Source organism: Rhopalosiphum maidis, chromosome 3 (genome assembly GCF_003676215.2).
Source record: "Rhopalosiphum maidis isolate BTI-1 chromosome 3, ASM367621v3, whole genome shotgun sequence".
Taxonomy (NCBI): domain Eukaryota; kingdom Metazoa; phylum Arthropoda; class Insecta; order Hemiptera; family Aphididae; genus Rhopalosiphum; species Rhopalosiphum maidis.
The window spans coordinates 6,315,070-6,340,919 of NC_040879.1; the positions used below are offsets into that span (position 1 = coordinate 6,315,070).

Below are 25,850 nucleotides of genomic sequence, written 5' to 3' on the forward strand. Positions count from 1 at the left end.
AGACATGACATTATTTGTTTTATCAGTATTGAAATTAAAAAGTTCTGTATTCAGTTTATTCCCATTTCCAAGAAAGTAAATTTTGAAACATAATTCTATTCAAGACTGACGTGTGAATGTCTATTGTTAGTTATAATTATAGAATTTTGATTACATTAATTTTATTTCTACAGGCGCTTTTAAGTTATTTAGTCATTTTGTCTTCATGAAAAATGATTCTTAGTTCTTTTATGGATCTATACATGATGATTAGTCATAATTCGTACTAGTGCTCTTATAGTTGAGACAATAAGGCTGCTATTATACAGGGTGATCCATTCAACGAAAGGGGTGCATCCGAATTGCATGCTAAAAAAAAAAAATGTCCGAATTGCATGCCATCTCTTAGAGAGGCCTGTCTGAATTGCATGCCACCTCCTAAAGAGGTTTGTCCGAATTCCATGCCGTGTACCTATTTCCACCTACAAGTTTATCTTTATTTATCATGCACTTACGTGCACAACTTAAACTTTATTTTTGATTTTTCTATTTTTTTTTAAAAAAATCATGAATATTAACGCTTTATAATATGGTTGTTATAACTGATTAGTTTCTAGATTGAAATATTTTGTAAGCATTATTATATTAATATGAAATAATTTTAAGATGTAAAATGTATTAGAGTTACGCCCCAAAGTATCCGTATAGGCTCCCGTTTATCCGCTTCGGCTCCCGCATTTCACTTGAAGGTGATCGTAGGTTAGGTTATAGAAATAAAAAAAAACATAGAAATATTTAAGTGCATATTTGACATATTTATCATTAAAGATTTTTTGTTACTAGGATACTAAAAATATTAATAAAAAAAAACAGACATTTTTAAGTGCATATTTGATATCAAGTTTATATGTCGGAAATATCATCTATACAACGAAGTGCACTGGATAGCTAGTTATACATATACTTGCACTATATTGTATACAGTGAAACCTCCCTTAACGGAAACCTCCAAATAGCGGACGTTTTTTCGGGGACCTCTAAATACAGGATACTCTAAATAACGGACACTTTTATGACATTGATATTAGTAATTTTAGTTTAAAAAGTTATATCGTACGCAATTGTTACGTAAAGCTGTTGCCGATTTGGATGCCAATTCAAGTCAACCTATCAACGTGTTGGATGCAATTTACTGGCTGTCTTCATCTACAAAAAACATTCAACCCGAAACAGTGAAGAAATGCTTTTTGCGGTCTGGCTTAGGCACTGTGATAAAAATGTTACAGACGTTGATGATCTTCTTACACCAATAGAAGAACTTGGCAAACTTATTAAGGTGATTGACAATAAAATTACGGAAAATGACTACATAACACTAGACGATTGCGTAGAGACTTACGACGCCGATATCGAAAATCTATCTGATAGTACGAGCATGTCTACACAAAATGAAGAAGAAAATTATGGATCCGAAGATCAACAAATTCCACAAATAAGAAGTCTATGAGAGGCATTACTAGCAGTAAAATACATACGTAAATATATTTCTTCTATCGAGGTACAGAATAGTTCATTGTTCTCAAACATAGTCCTATTAGAAAATGCCTTAACATGCGAAATAACTACGCCTGTAATGAGTAAACAAACTAAAGTAACAGATTTTTTTCAGATATGTTAGTTTTTTTTTTTAATATGTATTTAATTAATGTAAAAATAAAATAAAAATTTAGGTAACTGGTTTTTTTTCATAAATGTTAGTTTTATCATGTATTTAATCAATGTAAAAATAATATAAAATAAAATTATTGAATTTATTTATTTATTAAAAAAAATGTTTTCCTCTAAATAGCGGACAAAATTTCGGCGACCGAGAGTGTCCACTATTTAGAGGTTTCACTGTATTGTCAAAAAAAGTTCACCAAATTTTATAATAATTTGAAAAAAAAAAAAAATCAAAAATAAAGTTTATGTTGTGCAAATAAGTGCATGATAAATAAAGATAAACTTGTAGGTGGTAATAGGTAGGTACACGGCATGCAATTCGGACATTCTTTATTATGTTATAATAACAAGTATTTAGTCCTAAGAAATGATAAAACTGCAGCGCCACACTACGTCGTCTCCAACCACTCGATTTTAGTTATCCGTGTATTAGTAAGTAGTTAGATAACGTTGTGCTCGTATGTGTTGTCTACGTCTTATACAGTTACACACGTACGGCATAGTAAATTTTCGTTTATCAGTTTCAATAGAGTGCTTTTAGTTTTGATATGATAGTGATTGACCAATTATTATACTTTTAGGTAAGAACATTATCTGTGTTGTCTCGTTGGTTTTTTACGATATTTTATTTTTAATTGAGTTATGAGTATGAAAAATATAAATATTTGAAAATACTCATAATAAGTTTGTAACCGATCGTTTCGAGCGCTTTTATGTGACCGAATAGTTTGTCAACAAAGTGACGCAACTTACAACTTATAACAAGTAAAGCCATAATGAAGATGAAAGATATTTTCCAATAACATTGCTTAGTCGATTTATTTTTATGTCAATCTTATTTTTTGTCCCGAAGATATGCTATAAGCTTATAAAATCAGGCTAATCTAACATGCTAGCTTAAAAAAATAAGTCTGGTCGTGGGGCTAGCTTTTTTTAATGTTAAAATAATTTATACCTTAAATATTCGTTTATCATTGTCATTATCAATTATGTAGGTATTGAATTATTAATTAATAGTAAATAAAATAAACGTTGCAAATTTTAGATTTAATTAGATAAGCATCTCTTATATAAATAAATAGATGTAATTTTAATATAGTATATTATTAAGTTCTTTTTGGTAATGGTGCATTTAATTATAAAAAATTAACAGATTAATTTAAATAATACTTATTATTTAGGTGTGCATAGTAATATGATTTTGATTTTGAAATTAAAATAGATACTTTGATGGTTATATTACCTTTAATTAAGTTGTCGCAGAATTTTACATCAGTTAATCCACCTAAATAAATTATTTTTTATTATAATTCATTTCAAAAAGTTAAGTAAAAAAAAAAAAAATATATTGATTGATGTTATTTGAAATATTGAATAATCACTAAAAATATTTTAACAGTGTTTGATTAAAAAAAAAAAAAAACAATAGATTTTTATTGTAATAAAAATTAATTATCTTAAATTATAATTTTTTTTTATTTTGATTACTGAACTATTTAAACAATATTTAAATTGTTTTAACATACAGTCCTATAATAAACTTGATTACCAATTGGACATTGAATTATTTCTCCGTGAATTATTTTGAAACCTAACCATAGAAGTCCCAATGAAACATGGAAAATGTGATACATGGTGTCAATAAAATAACAATTTATTTTACTTCTTAACCGAATTAATAAAATAGAGAAATATCATTAATTGTGACTTATTTTAAATAATGAAATCAATCGAAACGAATAGCTGTGACGCACAAATGCAACAATAACAAATGTTTCAATGTAAAATAACACTTGTATAACATGTAATACAGATGTGATGTATTTACTTTTAAGTTATTATGTACAGTATTATTTAACTTGAGTAATTTATACACTCTTATAATATTTTGTATGAAATAAAAATGGTAAATTTCAAACGCTTTACATTTAAAATTGTTTTTAACATCATACTCATAATTCAAATATCTAATTTCTTTTTTTATAAAATAGGTAGATTTTCTAAATTACTTATAAAACTTATTTTTTGATTATGAATGGAGGATATATTAATGATATGTTTAGTGTAAAGCTTTCACTGTGTAATCTAAATTTAAAAAAAGGCATCCCAAAAATTATTGTTATAGCTATATACAAATTTAAATACACATTTGTCCAAAAGTCTTTTTTTATAAACATCTTATATGAATTAGAATTTTGTTAAAACTATAAAAATAAGTAAACCATGTTCTATAGACATAATTGCGCCACTGGTCATAAACTAATAAATTATTAAATTTGTTTAGCTGAAGTTTAATATATTTGTTGAAAATTATATGTATTTGACGGTTATTCGTCTTTGAAAAAATATATAAATTCCCAATTTAATTAACTGTCTATGATTGTTTTGAAAAAAACTATGGTTTATTATTTTAATTTCCTTAATGTATTAGTTATTAATTTATTTATTCAGTTTCCTATCAGAAACTACCTTCAAAATTGATGATTCTTCATTTTACAACTTACAAATGTCCAAGAACATTAAACAAAAATGATTTAAATTAAAAACTCATTTATTGATCAACTGATTACTGATTAAAGTGACAGATTATAATATATTTTATAATAGTATCGGGAATTTTATAAAACGTTATTATTATTACGCAAGTAAAGTAACTTGTTGGATTTGAATAAAACAAATTATTTATTTATATAATTATATTCAATACAATTTGTTGATATCACTGCGGATGCACTAACGCAATAAAAAAAGTAAAAATTAAAAACTCTACGCACTCAGGATATCCCCTCTGTTATGTACGTGTTGATACGGAATATGAAATGTATGTGAAGTTACTTAAGGCATTCGAAAAATATGCCAATATTTTGCAAATAATTGCAAATTGATTTTTAGAATTTACGAATAAATATTTTATTTTTGGCGAATTTTACTAGTGTTTTATTCTAAGTGCGATGGATTTATGGGCTCCATGAAGTTGGCCGTCTAAAGTGAAAAGTTTTTCCCCAAATTTTGTCATTCATTTGTAAGTTTATTTATTTAAGCACAAATTGGAAATTTGTAAGCTTAGTCGTTTTCAATTATCTACGAAAGTTTAAATCATGGCTATTTTCCGCAAAACTTCAAAGATTTTGACCTTGCCAAATTGTTCTGCGCAATTTGTGAGCACAAATTTAAAACTTTATACTTGGTGAGCTGATTATAAATTAAGTTTTGATGATATTTTATATAAATACTTACTAATTTTCATGTGTTTTTTTTTTTTACTTGAAAAAGGCGATTTTTAGTGTTTCTGGAAAAAAGGTAGATATACGCATATATAATAATAAGAAAAACATAATAAATTTAGCTTAAAAAATATCGTTTTTCTGATGACAATGTCAAAAAAAAAACACATGAAAATTAGTAAGTATTTATATAAAATATCATCAAAACTTAATTTATAATCAGCTCACCAAGTATAAAGTTTTAAATTTGTGCTTACAAATTGCGCAAGACAATTTGGCACGGACAACGTTCAAAAAGCTCAACGAAGTACGGCCAACTTCTTTTTGGGGGTAAATAGTGGAGGGGACTACCTCAAAATTTTAAATTCGTGCTTACAAATACTTATAAATTATTGACAAAATTTGGAGAAAAACTTTTCATTTTGGGCGGCCAACTTCATGAAGCCCATAAAACCCTCGCATCGCACTTAGAATAAAACTAATAAAATTCAAGAGAAAAAAAATAGATTTGCAAATTCTGAAAACCAATTTACGATTATTTGCAATTAATTTGCAAAATATGTCATATTTTTCGAAATATGAATAAAAAAAGTCGGGAGTGGGGGGCATTTTCATATACATAATAATGAGGTAATCATTGTTCGTTTATATTCTCCTAATAGTCCTAATTAAATAAAATGTAAGCATTTCTGATATATTTGCCATGTTTGGTCTTGTCATTTATCCCATGTTATAATTATATTAATAATACTTCGTATTTTGACATATTACAAATTCTACTCAGTATTTCCTTTTTGAATATACTATTATCGTTTAATAAAATGTATTTAAATTTATCTTGTAGAATGGAGTCCATTGATTTATTATGCTAATTAATACTATGAATTTCAAGTTCATAATATTAAATTATAATAAATTTAAAAAATATATATAAAATAATAGTATACACCAATAATACTTTACCATGTTTCTTGTATGAATTATTATTACTAAATACATTAATATATTGTACACTTATTACTCATTAATGTAAATATAAAGTGTATTATGTAAGTTTTTGAAATTTTGTCATTTATTAAATATCAATGTAAACGATTTTATCAATGTAATGTGATTTAAAAAATAAGTAAAACATTTAGATTTATCTAGTTAGTAATTTGTGTCTCATGTATGTATATATTAGATTAAGAATTTTTTGTTAATTATGTGAACCCTTCTTTTACAATTAATTTATTCTATTTTGTAAATTAATTAATATTCAATATTTACCCATTGTGAAAATTCTTTGAATGATAATGAACTGTGTGTCCAGCACAAGCTTAGCTAATAGGGGGTGCTGAAATATTAATTAATACTTAGTAAAATAACGTATATATATAATTCATGTGATGCAATAAATAGTATCTAAAAAAAATTAATAATAAATAAATTTATGTAAAAAAAGAGCTCGGCCGTAAAAATGTATAAAATAATTAGAATTACCGAAAATTGTATTTCCGTTTGGATATTATGACGATTTGAATGCACTTAATACCTAACTAGGTAACTGAGTAAGTGTCACCTTTTCACGCAAGCAATGTGTTAATATACCTACTCGGTTTAGATTGTTATTAGTGTAGAATTAATCGATCATAAACCTAAAACTACCGTCAAAATATAACAAACAACACCTACTCATAATAAATTAGGGAACGGATTTTATTGTAAATACATATTTTTATTGGAATGAGATATTTTAATTCTGATAAAAAATGTATACGATTTAGATCATTCTAATTAAAATAAACCCAAATTTATTTTATATATTTATGTATAAATACATATTTTTACATATTTGATAAATAAGTACATATTTTGTACATATTATAGTAATTTTTGATTTTTTCATTGATTTTCGCCAACATTTATCATCTGCTTCGTCTAAAACAACAAGATATGTAATTTTTGATAGATATTTTAATAGGAAAAATTCAACAAGGATCTCTGGAAATTGAATACACTCCTTATTCTGATATAATGAATAAGAATAATTGCCCCTATCACATCTGTTGATGTAAAACGGTCTTTTAGCTAATACAAAAGTATTCTTCGATCAAAAAGTCGTAATTTTTTATTTGCAAACCTACAAAAATATTTTGTTTTCTCATTGCGTTGTTCCGGAATAATATTCATAATTTTATATATCAATATAATTAGTATTACTTTTATTTAATATTCATAATCATAAAATATTTATTTTTTTGTTATTTTCAATACTAATACATTTTTTTAATATTTACATATTTTGGATTTTTATTCCATATTTTAAGAAAAATTGATACATTTATTGATTTTTTTTATTGCAATAAAATCCGTTCCCTAGTCATAATATTGTAAGTGAGCATACATATATATATACACTATACATATTTATTTAGCACACAAAATTTTATTGTTTATACATTAGCTATATACTATGAAAAAATTGTGGTTTTCGTAAAAAGGAAATATAAGGTGGTTCATGTGTGTTTTTTAACCAAATGTATAATGTATGTTATATTTGTATAATATCAGATTTTGAACTAACAGCTGTAAGCCAAATAGTGTAACAAATAAGCGATACGTATAATAAATAATTAAAAACATTTTATCGTATAGTTGCTGAATTATTTAGTAGATATATGTGCTGCATTCATTCATTACATACGTCACACATATAAATCACACGGTACATAAAAAATATATATATTTTAATTAGCGTAGATCAAAACATTTAATGCGAATTAATAATAGCAAAATACGTAAAATATATGCCTAACAAGGTGTTTCTCAATCGTCGGATAATAATTTTTTTTTATTTTATACTTTTATAGCCTTATGGGTACTGCTAACATTATTATATATGTGTCGCAATCACTCAAAAAATCTTTAATTAATATCAAACATATTAGGTATATCTATTGGTATTTATATTCATTGACAAGAATCTGAAAACATTTAATTAGTCTTGTTGTACTTTTTTGAACACCTACATGAAAATTAAATACATGAAAGGTTTGAAAGTTTAAATTAAATACAAATATTATATTGGTTGGAAAATATGGACATTATATTGAAAATGAAAACACAATGTGTCGAGTGGATATGTTAAGATTGAATTCAATGAAATAGATATCATTGTATGTACCTACTTAGCCATTCTGAACAAAAAAAAGTCTGTTAGAATATAATATAGTCTGCTATTGTCATTATGTACCTAGGTACTTATATTATTATTTATTTCATGTAATACTTTTAAAGTAATTTCTTTAGTTATAATTATTACGTAGATTGATTTCATTTTTTCCGAAAACATTGCATTTATTATATAATTTGTATTTTGTTATTATTATAATACTGTATACTCTTACCTTATTAAATTTTTGTTATCAACTTTTGAGTCAATACCACTTTATTGTAGAGCAGTGTAAATAAGTTCATGATGGTATTTGTTGGGGCCGGGAACGAACAATATTAGGCCGTGAGGTCTGTTTTAGCAGCTGTATTCAACTATGCAATATCATTGGTCAATTTTAAATTACCGCTAGATTTATTCTCACGCAGATATTATATTGTACAAAGATTATTTGTATTATACTTAACAAGAAAATGTAATAATATGATACATTGAAAATTATTTAAATGTACATAAGAAAATATACTTATAGGTTATAGGTAGTTATGCTGTAAATATTTAGATACATAATTTTTTTAATTAAAAAAATGTCATTCTTACTTTAGAGTAATAGAGAATAAGTGCATTGTATGGTAGGGTATATCAATTTCTTACTTATGCGTAATTGTTAGTAGGTATTTAATTTCATAGATACATAAATACGGATCGCGGGTGAATAGATCACGAATACAATTGGTCGCTAGGATAATTGATCGCCGAACGAATTTTTTTAGTTTTTTTAATTATTTCATTACCTAGGTATATTTCCGAGTTGTATGTTTATTATTTTAGAATATTCAAGTATTCTTATTGATTTATTTTTAAATAAAGGACAGTTAATCCAATTCACAATGCAGTCAACAGATATAATAATACCTATATAGATATACTATAAATTATGAAAGGTACCATTAAATGATATACACACAATATCATTGAACTGCAGGCGTGATAATAACTTCGATAAGCTTATCGACTTATTGTCATCTATTCCGTTGGTTATACCAATTTTTCTTTTCATACTTGTGTTTATTAGTTGATGCTGGTGTGATATTGTGTGTGTCAACGGTTTTTTATTGTATAATAGTGGAATTTATAAAGAGTGAAAAAGGCAAAGATAAATTAATTTATAACGGTTATATGTATATTTTTGAAAAATTTGGAACTGAACAAAAGTCTATATGGAAATGTAACCATTATAAAAAAATGAAGTGTAAAAGCCGTTTTTTTTCATTCTAACAATGATCAAATCATACTTAAAGAAATATCATATTATCATGTACCACATAGTTAAAATATTGAAGCAGCCAAAGCCGTTAATTTGACAATAAATATTACTACACAAAATGTGGAATTAAGCACTCGTGATGTAATTAGTTTAGCTTCAACCTCTGTAAGTTAATAATATTTATTCAATTCACTGACTATATTATATTAATAATAATAATATAAATATAATATAAAATACATTTTGTAACTTGTAACCCTTTTAGTGTTAAGGTGATATCAACACGGCCGTGATTAAATTGTTATTATTATTATTTACTATACGTAATCTATTTATTATTTTTTTAAATTAATATTAGCGTTAAACTGTCCGTCATTTAAAAATAAATAAATAAGAGTAGAAATAGAATAGACATTATTATAAGAATATTTGATTATTCTTAAATATTAAATATACAACTCGAAAATATACCTATAGGTAAATAAAATAACTAAAAAAATTAAAAATGTTCGTTCGGCAATCAAATATCTTAGCGATCAATTGTATTTGCGACCAATTCACCGGCGATAAATTGTTCATGAAAAATCTACTGGATACCCATTAATATCATTAATTAATTGATAAGATATGTAGAATGATAGGTACTATTTTTATTTTATTTTACTTCGACTTCTCACCATATGGAGTTTTATTAGGTAGGTACCTACCTACCAATCATATGTATGATCAATAGGGCTCGGAACTTAATGCACTAAAAAAGTACTAAATATGCATGCACTTATGCACTTAAAAAAGTACAAATATGCTCTAAAAATATGCACTTATATTTAATTATTTTACACATTTTAATTTTCACAAATATTTTTTTTAAATTTATAAATAAAAAAAAAGCAAAGTTATATAAATAATATTTATTTTAATTTTTTTAATCATAATTTAAACAAAAAAATAAAAATAAAAATAATAATAAAAAATCGCTTTTAAAATGAAAAATGTTCCTTTAATAAAAAAATGTACTTCTGTCGAGTTATATTTATATACCTGAAATACATAAATACAAATTAGAAAAACCACCAGGTACCTACCTATAATTAAAATGCATTAGATATAATTTTGTTCCTACCTTCAAAAGTGTTACATTGGACCACTAAACTTTTTTTGATGTTTTCAAAATTGAATGATCGCCGATTATCCACCAGCAAAGTTTTGTATCTTGAAAAACTACGTTCAACATCAGTTGACGTAATCGGCGCATATTTGAAATATGTAATATCGTCACCAGTCAAATCATCAGGAAGACCTTCCATTGAACTTTCTTGTCCACTTAATATTTTTGAAATTTTAAGTATCGTCTTAAAGCCACAATTTTTCTCCAATACATTATTTAATTTTTGAAATACCGCAACACCGATTTCACCCTCACAGTCGTTTAATTTATTTTGAACATATTTAACTGCAGATAGTGCTTCTGATAGTGAAATATATTGTGTTTCAAGTTTCGTTATATACTCCGGTATAAATCCAAAATTTGAATATATGTATACCAAATTAGCTTCCATATCGGGTTCTTGAATTAACTGTTGAGCTTCTTTAACAGAAATGGCATCTTCAGCATTTAAACTTAGTAATACTCTACGTATAACTTGGTAGTATTTGCAGTAATAGGAAGCTGCGATTATCTAGTTAATATTGGTTCTGGTGGAAGTGGTATGGCTGGTGCTTCACTTTTAAATACTAAAACACGTGAAGGAGCCTTTAAGAACACCTGTTTAACTCTGGAAATAAGTTTATCAACTTTTTTAAACTTTTCCCGTATATTTTCGGCTACTCTATGGATACCATGTGCGAGACATGTTAAATGTATCATTTTAGAGTACAGTGATTGAAGTGTTTGCCCAGCTTACACCATGTATGGTGCGGCATCGGTCACAAACAGTAGGACGTCATCATGGCGAATTCCGTTTGGCCAGAGGACGAACATTGAATGATCAAAAAGTTTTACTATAGTCGAATTATTCGCTTTTTCCAGAACTTCGGTTGTTAGCAAATAAGTTTTTCCCGGCGCGTCAGTATTTAAATCCAGAACTTCGGTTGTTAGCAAATAAGTTTTTCCCGGCACGTCAGTATTTAAAGTTCCTATTATAACGTTAGCTACATATCTTCCTTCAGAATCTGTAGTTTCGTCAATCGACACCCATATTTTATTTCCTTTAATTTGTTCTCTTATATTTTTCATAGTTTCTTCGTATATGTCGTTGACATAAGTTTTGCGTAGTGTCGAGTCACTAGGAATTTCTCTTGACGTATACTTTTCTAAAAATGATTTTAATTGAGGATTACTTATTTTGTAAAGTGGTATGTTTGCCGACAATAATGCTTTACACAAATCGTGTGAAAAAAGACACTTTTTCGGAGTATTAGTTACTAGCTGTTGGATTTCAGAATTTTTGTTTTTTTCGTTTTTTCTAATAACCGCTCGTTTATGTTTCTCAGTGTTAACGTGTTGAGTCACTACAAATTTTCGATCACTATTGACCTTCACTTCACATAACTTACAGAATAAAATACTTCCGTCGGTTTTGAATATATCCGTACCATATTCCAAAACAAAACTATTCAAACGATTTGTCGCAGATTGTTTGGTTTTCGACATAATGAATTAAAAATAATATAAGTAGGTAATTAAAACAAGAACGACGCGTACAACTACAACAGATAAGACGGACGTATAAGCCGGAACTGACAAAAACATCTAAGCGGTTTAGCAGTAGGTCTATTAATGCCATTAACAGTAATCAATGAGTTATTTTCCTAGAAAAGTATTTATAGAAAATCGTCGTATTTCGATAGCTGTTGTTTCTATTTTTAAATTTGTATAATATTCTATTTTAGATGAAGATAGCTGTAGTTGTAATTTATAAATATATATACATTATATTTTTATATATTAATATTATATTGTATTAATCAATAGGGGAAAAACATTGTTTTTAATATCAAATAGAAATTTGAAAAATACGATACAAGAATATCTAGTAAGGTCTCTCAATATGAATGTATTTATTTTTTTTATTTACAAATTTACAAAATTTCATATGGAATCTCCATAAATTATAAAATATGCTCTAAAAAATTGTAAAATTAAGAAATATGCTCTAAAATCTAAAAATCACCAAATATGCAAAAATATGCACTAAAAAATTTTGATATGTTTTTCGTGGTGTCTTGGAATGAATTTCTAGATCACTTAGCAATAAATCTAACGGTTCAAAAAAATCATGCAAATGCAACAACTTCCGAGCCCTAATGATCAATATAATATAGGCTATAAATTATAATAGGCATTTTTTAAATTAATTTATAATTGAATAAATTAGTTTTTAATAAATAAATAACATCTAATATATTTATTTTTTATCATTTTGATTTACCTACTTATTAGTTATTTACTATACAAATAAAGATACATACCCGTCACTTATCAGTTACAAGATTATACTGGTACACCTATAGCTGACCGGTATTCCTCGGCGGAAACACAGTTGAAACACTCAAACGAATACCGGATCAAAACAATTATACGTAAAAAACAAAATCAAATGCTTGTTAAGTGGCTCAGATTTAATAATACACATAATAGTTGGTTAATAATACACGTGATGTTAAAATATAGTGTCAGTCGTTGTATACCTAACTATGAATGTGTTTGAAGATTCTCAAGCTGTTGATACTAAAAGAATTATTTCAGATATTCAGTCAAGTAACAAAACAATTCTAAATGATATAAAACTTTAACAGAAAGAAATTAATACTTTGAAAAGTAATAATTCTAATCAAATTGTGAAAATCACATGTCAGAACTGTTCAATCATTATGTAGAAACCATTACAAAAATTGCGATTACTAGTGAGGATGTTCTCCTTTTAAACATCGAAATAAACTGTATAACCGGAATATTTTTATGAAAACTCTTTACCGAATCATGGATCATATTATATTTCAGATTTAAATTCTCATTTGAAAATCTTCGAAGACAGATGTATTAAGAAAAGTTGATTTTTTTCAATATAAATATCACAAGTTATTTTTGTGTAAATTCATAATATACTTGTATATTGATATCGTCGGTGATCATAGACTTTCAATGCATTCTTGGAGAAAAAAATAAATATTTTACTAAAAAATTGTCTACTGTATACACAGGAACATGGGCGGCTCAACACTGGATTTTTAAAAATTCAATACTATTAAAAGAACGTTCGCGGTCACTTCACTTTTTAATATTTTTCAAATACCTTTCTCAGAAAATCACTTTTATATTACTGTTATAGCAGTAATATTTTAGTTCTGCTATAGCAGTAATAACTTATTTAGCATTACAAAAATACTAATATTGAATGATCACAAAACCTATTTTATTACTTTTCAGAATATATTTTTATTATTAATAATTAATTCTTCAAAATATATGCAACTACTTTTTATGAGAAAAAAATACATGATAATTATATTACACAAAAAAAAGTATCTATAAAAAGTATAAGTATATGAAAAAAAATAAATTGCAACTTCTTTTTGAAATTATTTTATAAATGATATGAATAATAATTAATGCTTTATATAATTTTGTGCCATTCTTCGAAACACTTACCAGGGCATAAAGGTTTACCACAACTTTTACATTGGAATGATATTTGTTTTCTTATTTTCGTCTTACAGCACTGCTTACAGTTTTTGAAGTATGTTTCTCTTTTAAAATTTGGCGGACGAGGTATTTTTTTTGAGTAATGATTATTTTCGGGTGCTGCATTTTTGCTTTTTTTGTCTTTGAAAAGTTCTGCTGCAGTAGTTTTTATTGGAAGACCAATTAAATTTTTGATGAGTAAATCACGGAATCGCTTAAAGGTAATGTTTCTTACACCAAACTTTTTGTTAAAAATAAAATATGAATTCCAGGTGGATATATTGAGCAAATGAAATAGCACCTTTTTATACCATCTAGTGGTTTTACTGGGACACAAGTAATAGCTTACCATCTGATCTGAATGATCTATACCACTTATAAAATCATTGTAGTCCTTCATCTCTATTGGTTTATTTTTTACGAGACCATATCTATTTGTTGTGGATACGATTTTCGGGTGATTTTTAGTTGTAATACAGAGCCCGTCTCTTTTGTCTTTCCACTTTGACACATACACATTTTTATTGCGTCTCCATACATATTTACCACGTTTTAATTTTTTGGCAGTCACTTCCTTGGAATTTCTTTTGTGATTGCTTCTTAATGTTCCCATCGAGTGAGTTTTTTTCAAGCAATAAATTTGATAACGTAACACTATTGTAAAAATTATCCATATAAAGGCTATGATCTTTATTTAAATACGGTTTCATTAGATTAATAACAATATTGTCAACTTTTGATAAACCTTCAAGGTTAGGTTCAATAACTGTTAATGACGTATTTTTACCTTTATACATGTCAATATTTAAAACGTATCCGTCATGTGTGCAAAGTTCTTAGAACTTAATTCCATATTTAGCCTTTTTATTTTTAATATATTGTCGCCATGATAACCGACCACGATGTAGAAGTAAAGATTCATCAAGAGATAAATTTTCATCAGGGAAATATAATCTTTGGAACTTTTGTGTAAGCATATCAAAAACAGGATAAATTTTCTTCATGGAACCAACTAATGGATTATCACCTGCGTAGTCAACACTAAAATATCTTAGTAATTTTTCAAACCTTCTTCCTGACATAATATTGCGCACAATTACGCACAATGGAATGATAGGATAATGGGCTGTCTGAAAACATATCTCTTACGACGGAAAATTTTAATGAGCAACCAAGAAGACACAAACCCAAAAAGTTTTGAACTTCTTGCGAACAAGTTTGCTGAAATTTTGAAAACCTGGAACCTTTTTTGTGAGGACGTTCTGATGTTGACATTCTTTCACCAAAATTATTAATAGAACTTACAATTACATCAATAATTTCGTTGGTCCAAAATTGTTTGAAAATTTCAATCGGGTTATAACGTGCACTATCATTAATTTTAAATTGTATACCAACATTATCTCTACAAAAATTGAAGTGTGGAAGTGTGGAATATCTACATACGTTTCTACGCAACAATCAATGTCTAGTTCATCATCATTACAACTATCACTCGAACTTTCTGAAGCCGATTCGTCATCTGATGAAGAACTCGACAATGATAGTGCACGCGATGGGCCAACAGAAATAATATTATCATTATTACCCTTCAGAAATTGTTTTATTGATTACTTTCGGTAAATATTCGGGGTCCACATCTGAATCGTAAAGTTCAGTAGTGTCGGAATCAAATTCTAAACTTTCATTCAAAAATTCTTCGATGTCTTGTTTGGAACACTTCATTTTTATAACACATGAATATTGTATGTATGTAAGTAAACACTATGTACGCGAACGTAAAAAAAAAATATAATACGAAAGCACGAACACAAGTGTCACATGCACGCAATAGACCCCGGATAACTAAAGACATGTGGAAATATATTGTATAATTCGGTTCACACGACGTATAAACTGATAAAAATAATTATATAACATGATACGACGAAATACGTAATACCAATGAGAAATATAAAAATAGATTTGTTTATTTATTTGTGCCCAAACATGTGACTGATCATAATAGGTCAGCCAGATATATAGTTTCATTTAATACCATTGAAAATAGTACTGCATGAGCAGTAATGCCCGATTTCGTTGGTTTTGTAAATTACTGCTATAACAGTAGTGACCCATTAAATGAGATTTGAAAAAAATTGAAATTACTGCTATAGCAGTAACTGACCGTGAACGAGTTAAAAGACAACAAGAGTCAAAAACTAACAAGTGGCTAGAACGTAATTACCATAAGCTAACTATAGATTATGGTTATATCGAATATGGAGAGCTAAGAATATTGAATCTCTTAAAGTTCACATACATTTACATCAAAGGTGAACAGAAAAAACAACTTATTATGAAGTTTATACATCCATCACGTCGCAATCATCGACATTGAAGACTTGGGCTACTGCCTCGACTGGATCAAATTTACGATGAAAAAACTATACTTAGCTGTATTTTTTATAAGTATTTAAATCCTCAACAGCGTATATTTTATAAATATTTTGCAATAAAAAAATGGTTTATAAATAATTAAAAATTGTTATTGTATACATTAAATTTAATAAATATGATATTATTTTTTAACATTGTTTTATTTATCTTTTGTTGTTAATAATACATACATTTATTTTAACGATGTATAATGTATATATATACATTTTTATATCGCACTACTGCAAGAATAGTGACACAACTCAAAATTTTTGATTTTCGGGTTTTCATTGATTCTAATAGATTAGGGCTCTGCTCTTTATTTTAGTTTATGTGATAAAATATGTTATTTTACTCGAATTGACTTAAAAACTGTAATATGTCATTATCCTTGCTGAATGTTTTCATTAATTTCATGCAAGAATAGTGTCACAACTCAAAATTATTATTATTTTTTTTTTGAGTTGTGACACTTCCTGATTCACTTGACACAATATTATGTACAGCAAAACGACACATTATTGTATTACAGTTTTACAATAATTTTTATTCAGCACAAATGTGGAAAACTTGTTAATAGTGGTTAGTGAGTAGTGACTTAAAGTAGTGAGACATAATATTATTATGACGTAGTATAAGACGTATATTATGTAATCCTTATCTTCAAATCTTCAATTGCGTGAATTTAATTTTAAAATCCTATAAATAGAATCAGATATACTATTATTATTACAATAATATTATGAGGCATACTATCATAGATTTTATATTATCAACATCTTAATAATCCCAACTTAATCTACAACTTATTACTGTGGTCTATGATCTAAGCTTTGCATGCAATTTATAACCACTAATAATTGTGGTGTAAAACTATAAACGCAAGTGACAAATGATAATATTATTCAAATAATAATCATATGATTTCCTTGACTATGTTGTACATTTAGTACATTTGTGTAATTAAACAAGTATTATAATATTACAATATAGTTAAACATGAAGAGTAGTAGAGCCAAACTGATGGTTAAACTCGGCCAAAGTAGACAACAAGTAAGTTATACTTAAATATTTTAATCACTAAATTAAATATACAAAAAGTAACACATTTTCATAATTATTATTGATTTGCAGGAGCATAACAGTATAAACGTCAAACAATTAAGATCTGACAAAATACCATCAAAAAATAAATGTATAATTAACTATGAGCTACTAAGCACAGAAAGTACATTTTCTGATGTATAAAATGAATCATTATTTATGTAATTATGTATTATAATAAATTATTGTGGGCCCCTGATATTTTTTAATAAATTAAGTTAAATACTTCGATGAAATACTTCTTTCTGTTCTTTACAATTTTAAGTACTAAAATTTAAAGTCACATGAACAAAGAAAAAAGTCTTAAAAACCTAAAATGAAAAAGTACCATACAAGTTTCTATACATGGTTGTCAGAAATGTTTTTAATTTGTATACCTACTATTTGAGAGGACTTGTTATTATTTGAGAGAGATTTCCCCCAATAATACATTTTAAACTTAATAAATAATAATTAATAGTACTTAATATGAGTACGTATTAATAATAAAATGTTATTAGATTTAGGTTGAAAAAGTAGAGTCATGGTTACAAGACCCCCAAAATGTTTGTATGGAAGATTCATCGCCAAAATCTTACCATACATTTCCTCCATGCAAATTAGTGGGAAAAGATCAATTAGATCTATGGAACATTTCAGATGAAGGTAATATAATTTTTGGTCAAATACATGATGGAGTAATATTATGGGAAATCAAATTAATATTAATTCAATAACTTCAAATAATAATATTTTGATTGGGGATATTGATAACTATGACTTGGGCAATGTATTTCAAAATAATATTTCTAATCAATATTCTGAAGTATTTCAACATTTTGAAAATCATAATAATTATAATATTATTATATTCAACAAAGCAACAGATAATGATGAAGCAACTTTGTTAACTACAATTTCTGATCAAACACCTGAGTTTACTCATATTATTGAAAATAATATTTTACATCATAATTCTAACTCTGATCAAATTGAAGATAACGTTGTACTTCCTAAAAGTAAAAAAGGCGTAGTTTTGGTTCACAAAAAGAGGCATAAAAAAGAGAAATATGGGCCAGTCTTATCATACAGCTAATAAAAAAAAAATAATAAATGCTAAAGAAATTAAATCAGCTTGTGGAAATATTTGTAAACTAAAATGCTCATTGTCTATTAGTGAAATAAGTAGGCAAGGACTATTCAATAATTATTGGCAATTAGGAAATTTAGATAGACAAAGAGATTTTTTTATCTAAATGCATTGAACATGGGAATGTACCTAGATACAGGTATCCTCGTACTTCAACTAGAGACTTAAATTATTCATATAAATTTTGTATAAATAATATAAAACATAGTCTGCAAATTATTTTTCAAAAATACACTTGCTATTAGTGATACACCAATTCGTACGGTTATTTCAAGACTAAACAACTATAGATTTATTGAGACAGGTAAACGTGGAAAACATCAAAATCATAAAAAACTTGATATTAAAATTAAACAAAGTGTTCGAGACCACATAAACTCTATACTTCGTATTGAAAGCCATTATTTAAAAGCACAGACCACTAGGGAGTATATTGAAGAAGGAAAATCATTGGCTGATTTATATAGAGATTATTCATCTCTTATGAGAGAAAAACAATATCCTCAAGAAAAAATAGCTAATTTAGTCCTGTACTCAAGAATTTTCAAAACAGAGTTTAATATTTCTTTTTTTGTTCCTAAAAAGGACCAATGTTCTCATTGTGAGTCATACAAAAACGCTGATAATATTGAAAAAGTACTTAAAGATGAAGAATATCAGTTACATTTGTCAGAAAAAATTCTAAGCAGAATAGAAAAAGAAAATGATAAACAGTTAGCTTTAAATGATATAAATAGAAATAACATACTATTAATAGCATGCTATGACCTTCAGGCTGTACTTCCAACCCCTAAGGGTGAAGTATCTGTATTTTATTATAAATCTAAATTATCCATTTACAATTTTACTATATCTGATATTGTGAGAAAAGAATTATTTTGTTGTGTTCGGAATGAAGGTGAAGCAAAAAAAGAGTTACTGAAATCGGAACATCTATAATAAAATTATTACAATCTGAATGTAACTTTGGAAAAACTGAAGTAATTTTTTACTCAGATAACTATGTTGGGCCAAACAAAAATAAATTTATAACATCATTATACTTGTATGCCAATACAAAAATGGATATTGATTCGATAACTCACAAATTTTTAGTAGTTGGACATACTCAAAATGAAAGAGACACAGCACATTCTGTCATAGAGAAACAAATTAAAAAATCCTTAAAATCTGGCCTTATTTACTTGCCAACACATTATGTATCATTAATAAGCCAAAAAAACAAGACACTCATTTAAGGTTAAAGAATTCTGATTTTTATGATATAAAAAATATTACAGAATGTAATAAAAAATTTTTTTCTATAAATTATGATGGGGAAAAAGTTATTTGGAATAATATCAAAGTGTTGAGAGTGGAAAAAGCACACCAAATACAATTTTAAACAAAACCAGTTTTTCAGATACAGAATTCAAAAAAATTAATTTATACCATGATGGAGCTTATGGTAGAAATCCATCACTTGCTAATTACATATTAAAACAAGCAGTATACACAAAAAAAACAAAATTTTAGTTAATAAGAAACGGGATCTGATATCACTGTGTGAAGATAATTACATACCAAACATATACCATGATTTTTATAAAAGTTTAGTCTTAATTCTTAACTATATTAATTCATAATAATCATTTTATAACTAGAAAATTAAATTTTTTTATTGCAAGTTACCATTTTATAAATGTATGTTATTATTTTTGGTTAATTTAATTATGAGGTTATTAATTTTTATTTTATTTAATGATACTGCTAAAATAAAATAATATTATGTTAATTGCACTGTTGTTGTTAATTTATTTTTTAATAACTACCTAACATAAATTTATGGTTTAGTATTAAAAATTGCTTTATTATGATTAATAAGTTTACAATTTTAATTTACATGTTTATTTACTACTTGAAAGAAAGACACATATAGAAAAAAAAATGATTATTTCAGTTACAAATAGTGACACAAGTCAAAATGTTTTCAAACTTTTGTTGATAACGTCAATAATAATAAATTTAAATTATCATTTACCAAGTATTATTAGGAACAATGTTATTCAACATATTTCTATCAAAACAAAATAACAATCTAATACAAATTTGAATTGTTGTGTCTGTTTTAAACCTTAAATAGCTGATTACCAACAGTTGTGTTTTTTGAGTTGTGTCACTATTCTTGCAGTAGTGCGATATGTTAACATTTGGAAGATTTTTAATTAAAATATTATAGGCTACCATCTATCTGAAACAGAAAAACATAATTATAACATAAACATTTATATAGAAAAATATTATAAGAAATCATTATAAAATATTAGAAATGTATACATTTGCAAAGTATTTACATTATAAAATAAAAAAATAATAATTTTAAGTTTATATGCTACATTTACAAAGTATTTACAAATTATTCGAATGATATTTACAAGTTATTCACAATAAATAATAATCAATATATAAAAAAATAACAGTGTCATTTACAAATTAAAAATATACAGTTAAACTAGTCGTATGCCTTAGAAGCTCTCATACATTTTTTTCAACATCTGACAATTTCCGTCTTTCAGCATCTACTTTAAAATCAAGTTCTGTCTACTCTTCATCTTCCCTATAAAGTTAAGAGTAAAATCAGAAAAATAATTTTTTAAATATATAAATGTAATAACTTACTGTATATTGTAATGGCCATGAGCTAAAGTGTTTATTTTGACATATACCCTCTTATCATCATACTTATTATATGTCAAATTTTTCGTTTTTATAGTCATCAACTGGTGTTAGAACAAATGTATGGAAACATTCTCCACACCAGCTTCTCCAAATAAACACTTTCCGTGGTCTTACAACGTGACGTGATTCTAAACCATATGACTCCATATACCTTTTGCTTTAATTTTCTCACTTCATACTTAATAGTTCTTATTTCCCGTGCAAATATTATACACGTATGATTTAGACCTTAAGACGCAAACTCGTTATATCCCCTTTTATCTCGTCCGAAAAAATACTGGCACCTTCTTTTTCACAGTTGTATGACATGGATGGTTAGGCAGCAAGTCTCAAAGACTGCCGTGTCCAATCTGTCCATCAAGTTGGAATTTTCCAATAAGTATTTGTAAAAGTCATTTGTTGTAATCTGATACACTAGGGAATCTGTAATAATGATTTTAATTAATATATTATGTATATACATGAGATTAGTTTTGATATATTTACCTGTGTAGGTGTACATAAGCTTAGTAGTGCCATAGTGCCTATGCATCACATTGTAGTGTCATACATTAACATTATACTAATATCTAATACTGTAAATCCTGTAGAAAATAAAACAAATGTGTTAATAAATGTATAATACAAAATATAAAATATATTTACCAATATATAGATTTATCAAGTGATTATTTTATTTTCTAAAGAGACAGAGATAAGATTATCATTATAATATGTTCCATGTTTGAATGTTGTTTTATTTATCAGCGTCTGCAGTCGCATCTCAAATGATACCAATTCAATTTTCATCTCCTTTCGTTTAGATTGCTTCGTTTTCCCTGTAATAAAATAAAGTTTTTTTAAAAAAAAAAGTTTAAAAAAGTTTAAGAGTTTAAGGCTGTTGAAAGTAAACCATTTATAAGAGATTGTATTTAGGCAATATTCGATATCTATCGTGAGTTATGTGTAACTGTGTGTTGTAACTGATCATTAGTGTGCGTGAGTTCCTCTAACGCTTTATGTAATTAAAGCTAAACTACGGCTAAAATTCTAGGAAATCAGTATCGTACATACGCGCAGTCACACGTCACAAAATTTTGCGATAAAAAAAGTTTTTACATGAAAATCCCAAAAAGAGAAAGAAAAATTCACCTAGTACCAAAAGTCCGATTTTAATTTTAAAAACATTTGAATTCCTTATTCTCTATCGAGGTTATGTAGGAAATGGATTTTCGATTTTTGATTTATTTAATTATTTTATAGTAATAAATTAATTATATTTATATAAAGTTTTTTTTTTCAAAATTCACCTTACTTTACTAAAATTACTTATCTACTAAAAAAAAAATCGAAAATCCATTTCCTACATAATCTAGAAAAGAGAATAAGGAATTCGAATATGTTTTTAAAATTGAAATAGGACTTTTAGTACTGGGTGAATTTTTCTTTCACTTGTATATTTATACAAAGCCAGATCTTTCGACCAATGTAAAACTGCTTCCTCTGTGGGCAGGGCATACGTTTCCCGTTCGCTCAACAACTTTACACACGTTATCTCTATAATCTCAGGTTATCCATAGAAATTAAATTATTAAATTAAATAGTAGTTATGGAGATTAACACAAAAGCGCTAGTAGTCATTATGTTATCACTATTAATTTTTATTAAGATAATACCTATTATTATTTATCGTAAGTCCGTAGCGGCATGGCGTTATTTTTATTTTTTTAATTTATTTAATAATATCAACGGCGAACGAGAACAGCAACATTTTCTGTAATTTTAAGTTTAAACCGACCACCATCAGAACAAGGCAAATACTATTGTACACCAAACACAAGGTTAGTGATTTTTAAGTTTTAATTGACTAATGTATAAGTTCAATGTACGATGATAAAAATAAACACCTATTTTATTTGAATTTCAGCATGGTTTCTAAGAAATATACGGTTAAAGGCTGTTAAAATTCTGCTAAAAGAAACTATTTATTCTCCATGAATGATTTGAACAGCGACTTGGGTGGAAAGAGCTGCTAATCCTCTCCTCTATAATCTTTTAAAGGAAAAGATCAGGAAGACATAAACAATTTGTGGAAGACATTTTGAAACCATATGTATAAGTCTTGGAAAAAACCAAAAACTAAAATACTGATCACTTTCAACTTTAAATCTTCCACGTAACATTTTGTTCTTTATGTATGTATAGCATGTATATATTCAATGTTGTATCAATTTAATCTGGTTAAAGTGTGTATGTATTTAAGTATAATAATGTCTTATGTTTCTATATTGGGTAATTATAATATTATTATAAATTTCTTTAGTGTTGTACATATTTTTAGAATTTTAAAATAATTTGATTATTTTAAGATTTTAACAAAGTAATGACTATTCGTATTATATTGCTTTTGTTTGTATTTAATGTATGTATTCGTTGTATTTAATATCTTAATATTAAATTTGCTTATTTATACTTAGTAGAATCAATTGAAACTACATTAAATTGGTCCAATAGAGTATCGCCGTCAGTATTGAAGCAAAGACCTATACAATATAATAGTGAGCCATTTAAAATAAACCTTGAATTATTTTTTAATTGTATACAAATAATTGTGTGTAGGTTATATGATATAGATAATTCAAATAGTATTGAACCAATCGAAACATCATCAGCGCCCAATAATGCTCTGGAAATTCGAAATCCTACCGACCATTCATTAACAGTGATTTCAGAAAATGTAAACCGAAGTATGTCAAACAGTTGAGATTACTTTACATAAAAAATGTAACAACTGTTACGAGCCATGGGTATAACGTAGAAATTCTTATATAAAATACTGTAATAATTGGTGACACATATTCCGTTTGACAAATTAATGATACAAACATGTGAAGGCCAGAAATTTATCGACAGAACTATGTGTACTATTTAATTTAGACATTTTCGGAAGATCACACGTCGCTCAAATTTGTAGAAAAGTCGAAACTCATAAGATGGATTTCAATATCAGCGACGTGAATATTAATGTCAATACGAGGCCCCTTGTGTAAACGGAGTGTCCACCACTATAACCACCACTCTATTGTGAGCCGTCTGTATATAAGGGTGATCAAGATGAAAGCTCGGCAGACGGTTAAGGATATCCAAGACGCTCAGAGGCAGGTCGTAACACCGCTCACCATAACTTTTATATTTTACTTACATTGTAATTTTGTATCAAGTTTAAACGTATAATAAAGATATTTGTACACTTATACATAAGTATTTCCATTCCTACGTTGATGTATGAATCGACGTCAGTTGGGACGTAACAGAAAATTAGCGCTGTGGACAGAGTTGATTTCCAAGAACGATACAGATCAGAAATATTTTTTTTTTATAAAATATTTTTGGGATTTCGTCAACTTAAGATAACAGAGTTAACTTCACTCATGTGGATCATAATTGGAAGGAGACGTCTTTTCAACTACTCTGGGGAAATCGAACTCGGAATGAAGCTACGGAATAAATACAGCAGTGTTGTAAGCATACATTTTTATAACCATCTCCTTTGACCATTGGTTCATCGTAGGTAGGAATTTTTTTTTTTTGTGATTATATTGAGATTTAAATGAGATTTTTGAGATTATAAATAAGATTTTTGGGATTATATAAAGAGATTATTTTGAGATTTTGTGATATATTGAATTATAGAGAATAATAAAATTTGTTTTAGGTTTATACACCTAGCTTATAAAAAATGAATAATAGAATTCCTAAGATGTATGCCACTATGGAATCCTGAATATACTAAATAATATCGTATGACGTAAATGCATAGTGATACTCAGAGGTAATAAAGTACAAATTAGTGGATTTTGGGAGTAAAAATCCTAACTTGGTTTTACAAATATTTTTCATACTATCTTTAGAATATATAGATAAAAAAAGTAAGAAAAAACAAAATAAAAAATCATGCATTCTATAATTTCTACAATAATATAAAAATATTATGTAGCTTTAAAATAAATATCATACAAGATCTTTAGAATAAATCTACCAAACTGTCTGACAACCGGTGTTATGCTGGAATATTCATGTTTTATAAGAGTCTTTTAACATTTTAATTAATTCGGCCCTAATATATAAAATAAAACTGACCTGTATAAGTGTCTTATATTTCTTCATCTCGTTCGAATACTTCCATGGCTGCCATACACATTTTGTCCTCGGATAACAATAATGATCCTCCGGCTATGACATCGGGAACAAATAATTGCGGCGTACGCAATCTAAATATGATGAGCCGGTCGGGCAATACAAAACGCGAACTGTATAACACTCTATCGTGTTGGTTAACGAGTTGAGCAATCAATGTAGCGGGCTGAAAAATCTGTGAAACAGAAAGCAGAAACGTTAACGATACCTAATAAAATTTAAAAAAATATTATATATAAATTATTAATGAGTAAAGAGAAAAATAAATAAGATTG

The 25,850-nt window shown here is 26.9% G+C and overlaps 2 protein-coding genes and 1 pseudogene across 6 annotated transcripts in view; all 3 read right to left on the reverse strand.

The window, feature by feature from the left end:
• Window positions 1-6,497, reverse strand: part of LOC113559621 — a 71,460-nt gene extending 64,963 nt beyond the window's left edge. For 3 of the 5 annotated variants that reach the window (XM_026965370.1, XM_026965366.1, XM_026965364.1), the window contains exons 1-3: window positions 6,408-6,472; window positions 6,195-6,261; window positions 2,945-2,986 (exon numbers count right to left, since the gene is read on the reverse strand). In XM_026965370.1, the coding sequence (XP_026821171.1) occupies window positions 2,945-2,986; window positions 6,195-6,198 (46 nt within the window). In that variant the 5' untranslated portion in view covers window positions 6,199-6,261; window positions 6,408-6,472. Of the gene's footprint in view, window positions 1-2,944; window positions 2,987-6,194; window positions 6,262-6,407 lie in introns of all 5 variants that reach the window. The other 2 variants (XM_026965369.1, XM_026965365.1) reach the window with 2 other exon arrangements.
• A 7,465-nt stretch (window positions 6,498-13,962) lies between these two features.
• Window positions 13,963-14,827, reverse strand: LOC113560119 (piggyBac transposable element-derived protein 4-like). The gene is made up of 2 exons (XM_026965888.1): window positions 14,776-14,827; window positions 13,963-14,684 (listed from the first exon to the last, which is right to left on the reverse strand). Exons 1-2 carry the CDS (start codon window positions 14,825-14,827, stop codon window positions 13,963-13,965), a joined length of 774 nt encoding a protein of 257 aa, XP_026821689.1.
• Window positions 14,828-21,143: 6,316 nt separating this feature from the next.
• LOC113560120 lies at window positions 21,144-24,936 on the reverse strand (annotated as a pseudogene).
• Between the last annotated feature and the right edge of the window lie 914 nt (window positions 24,937-25,850).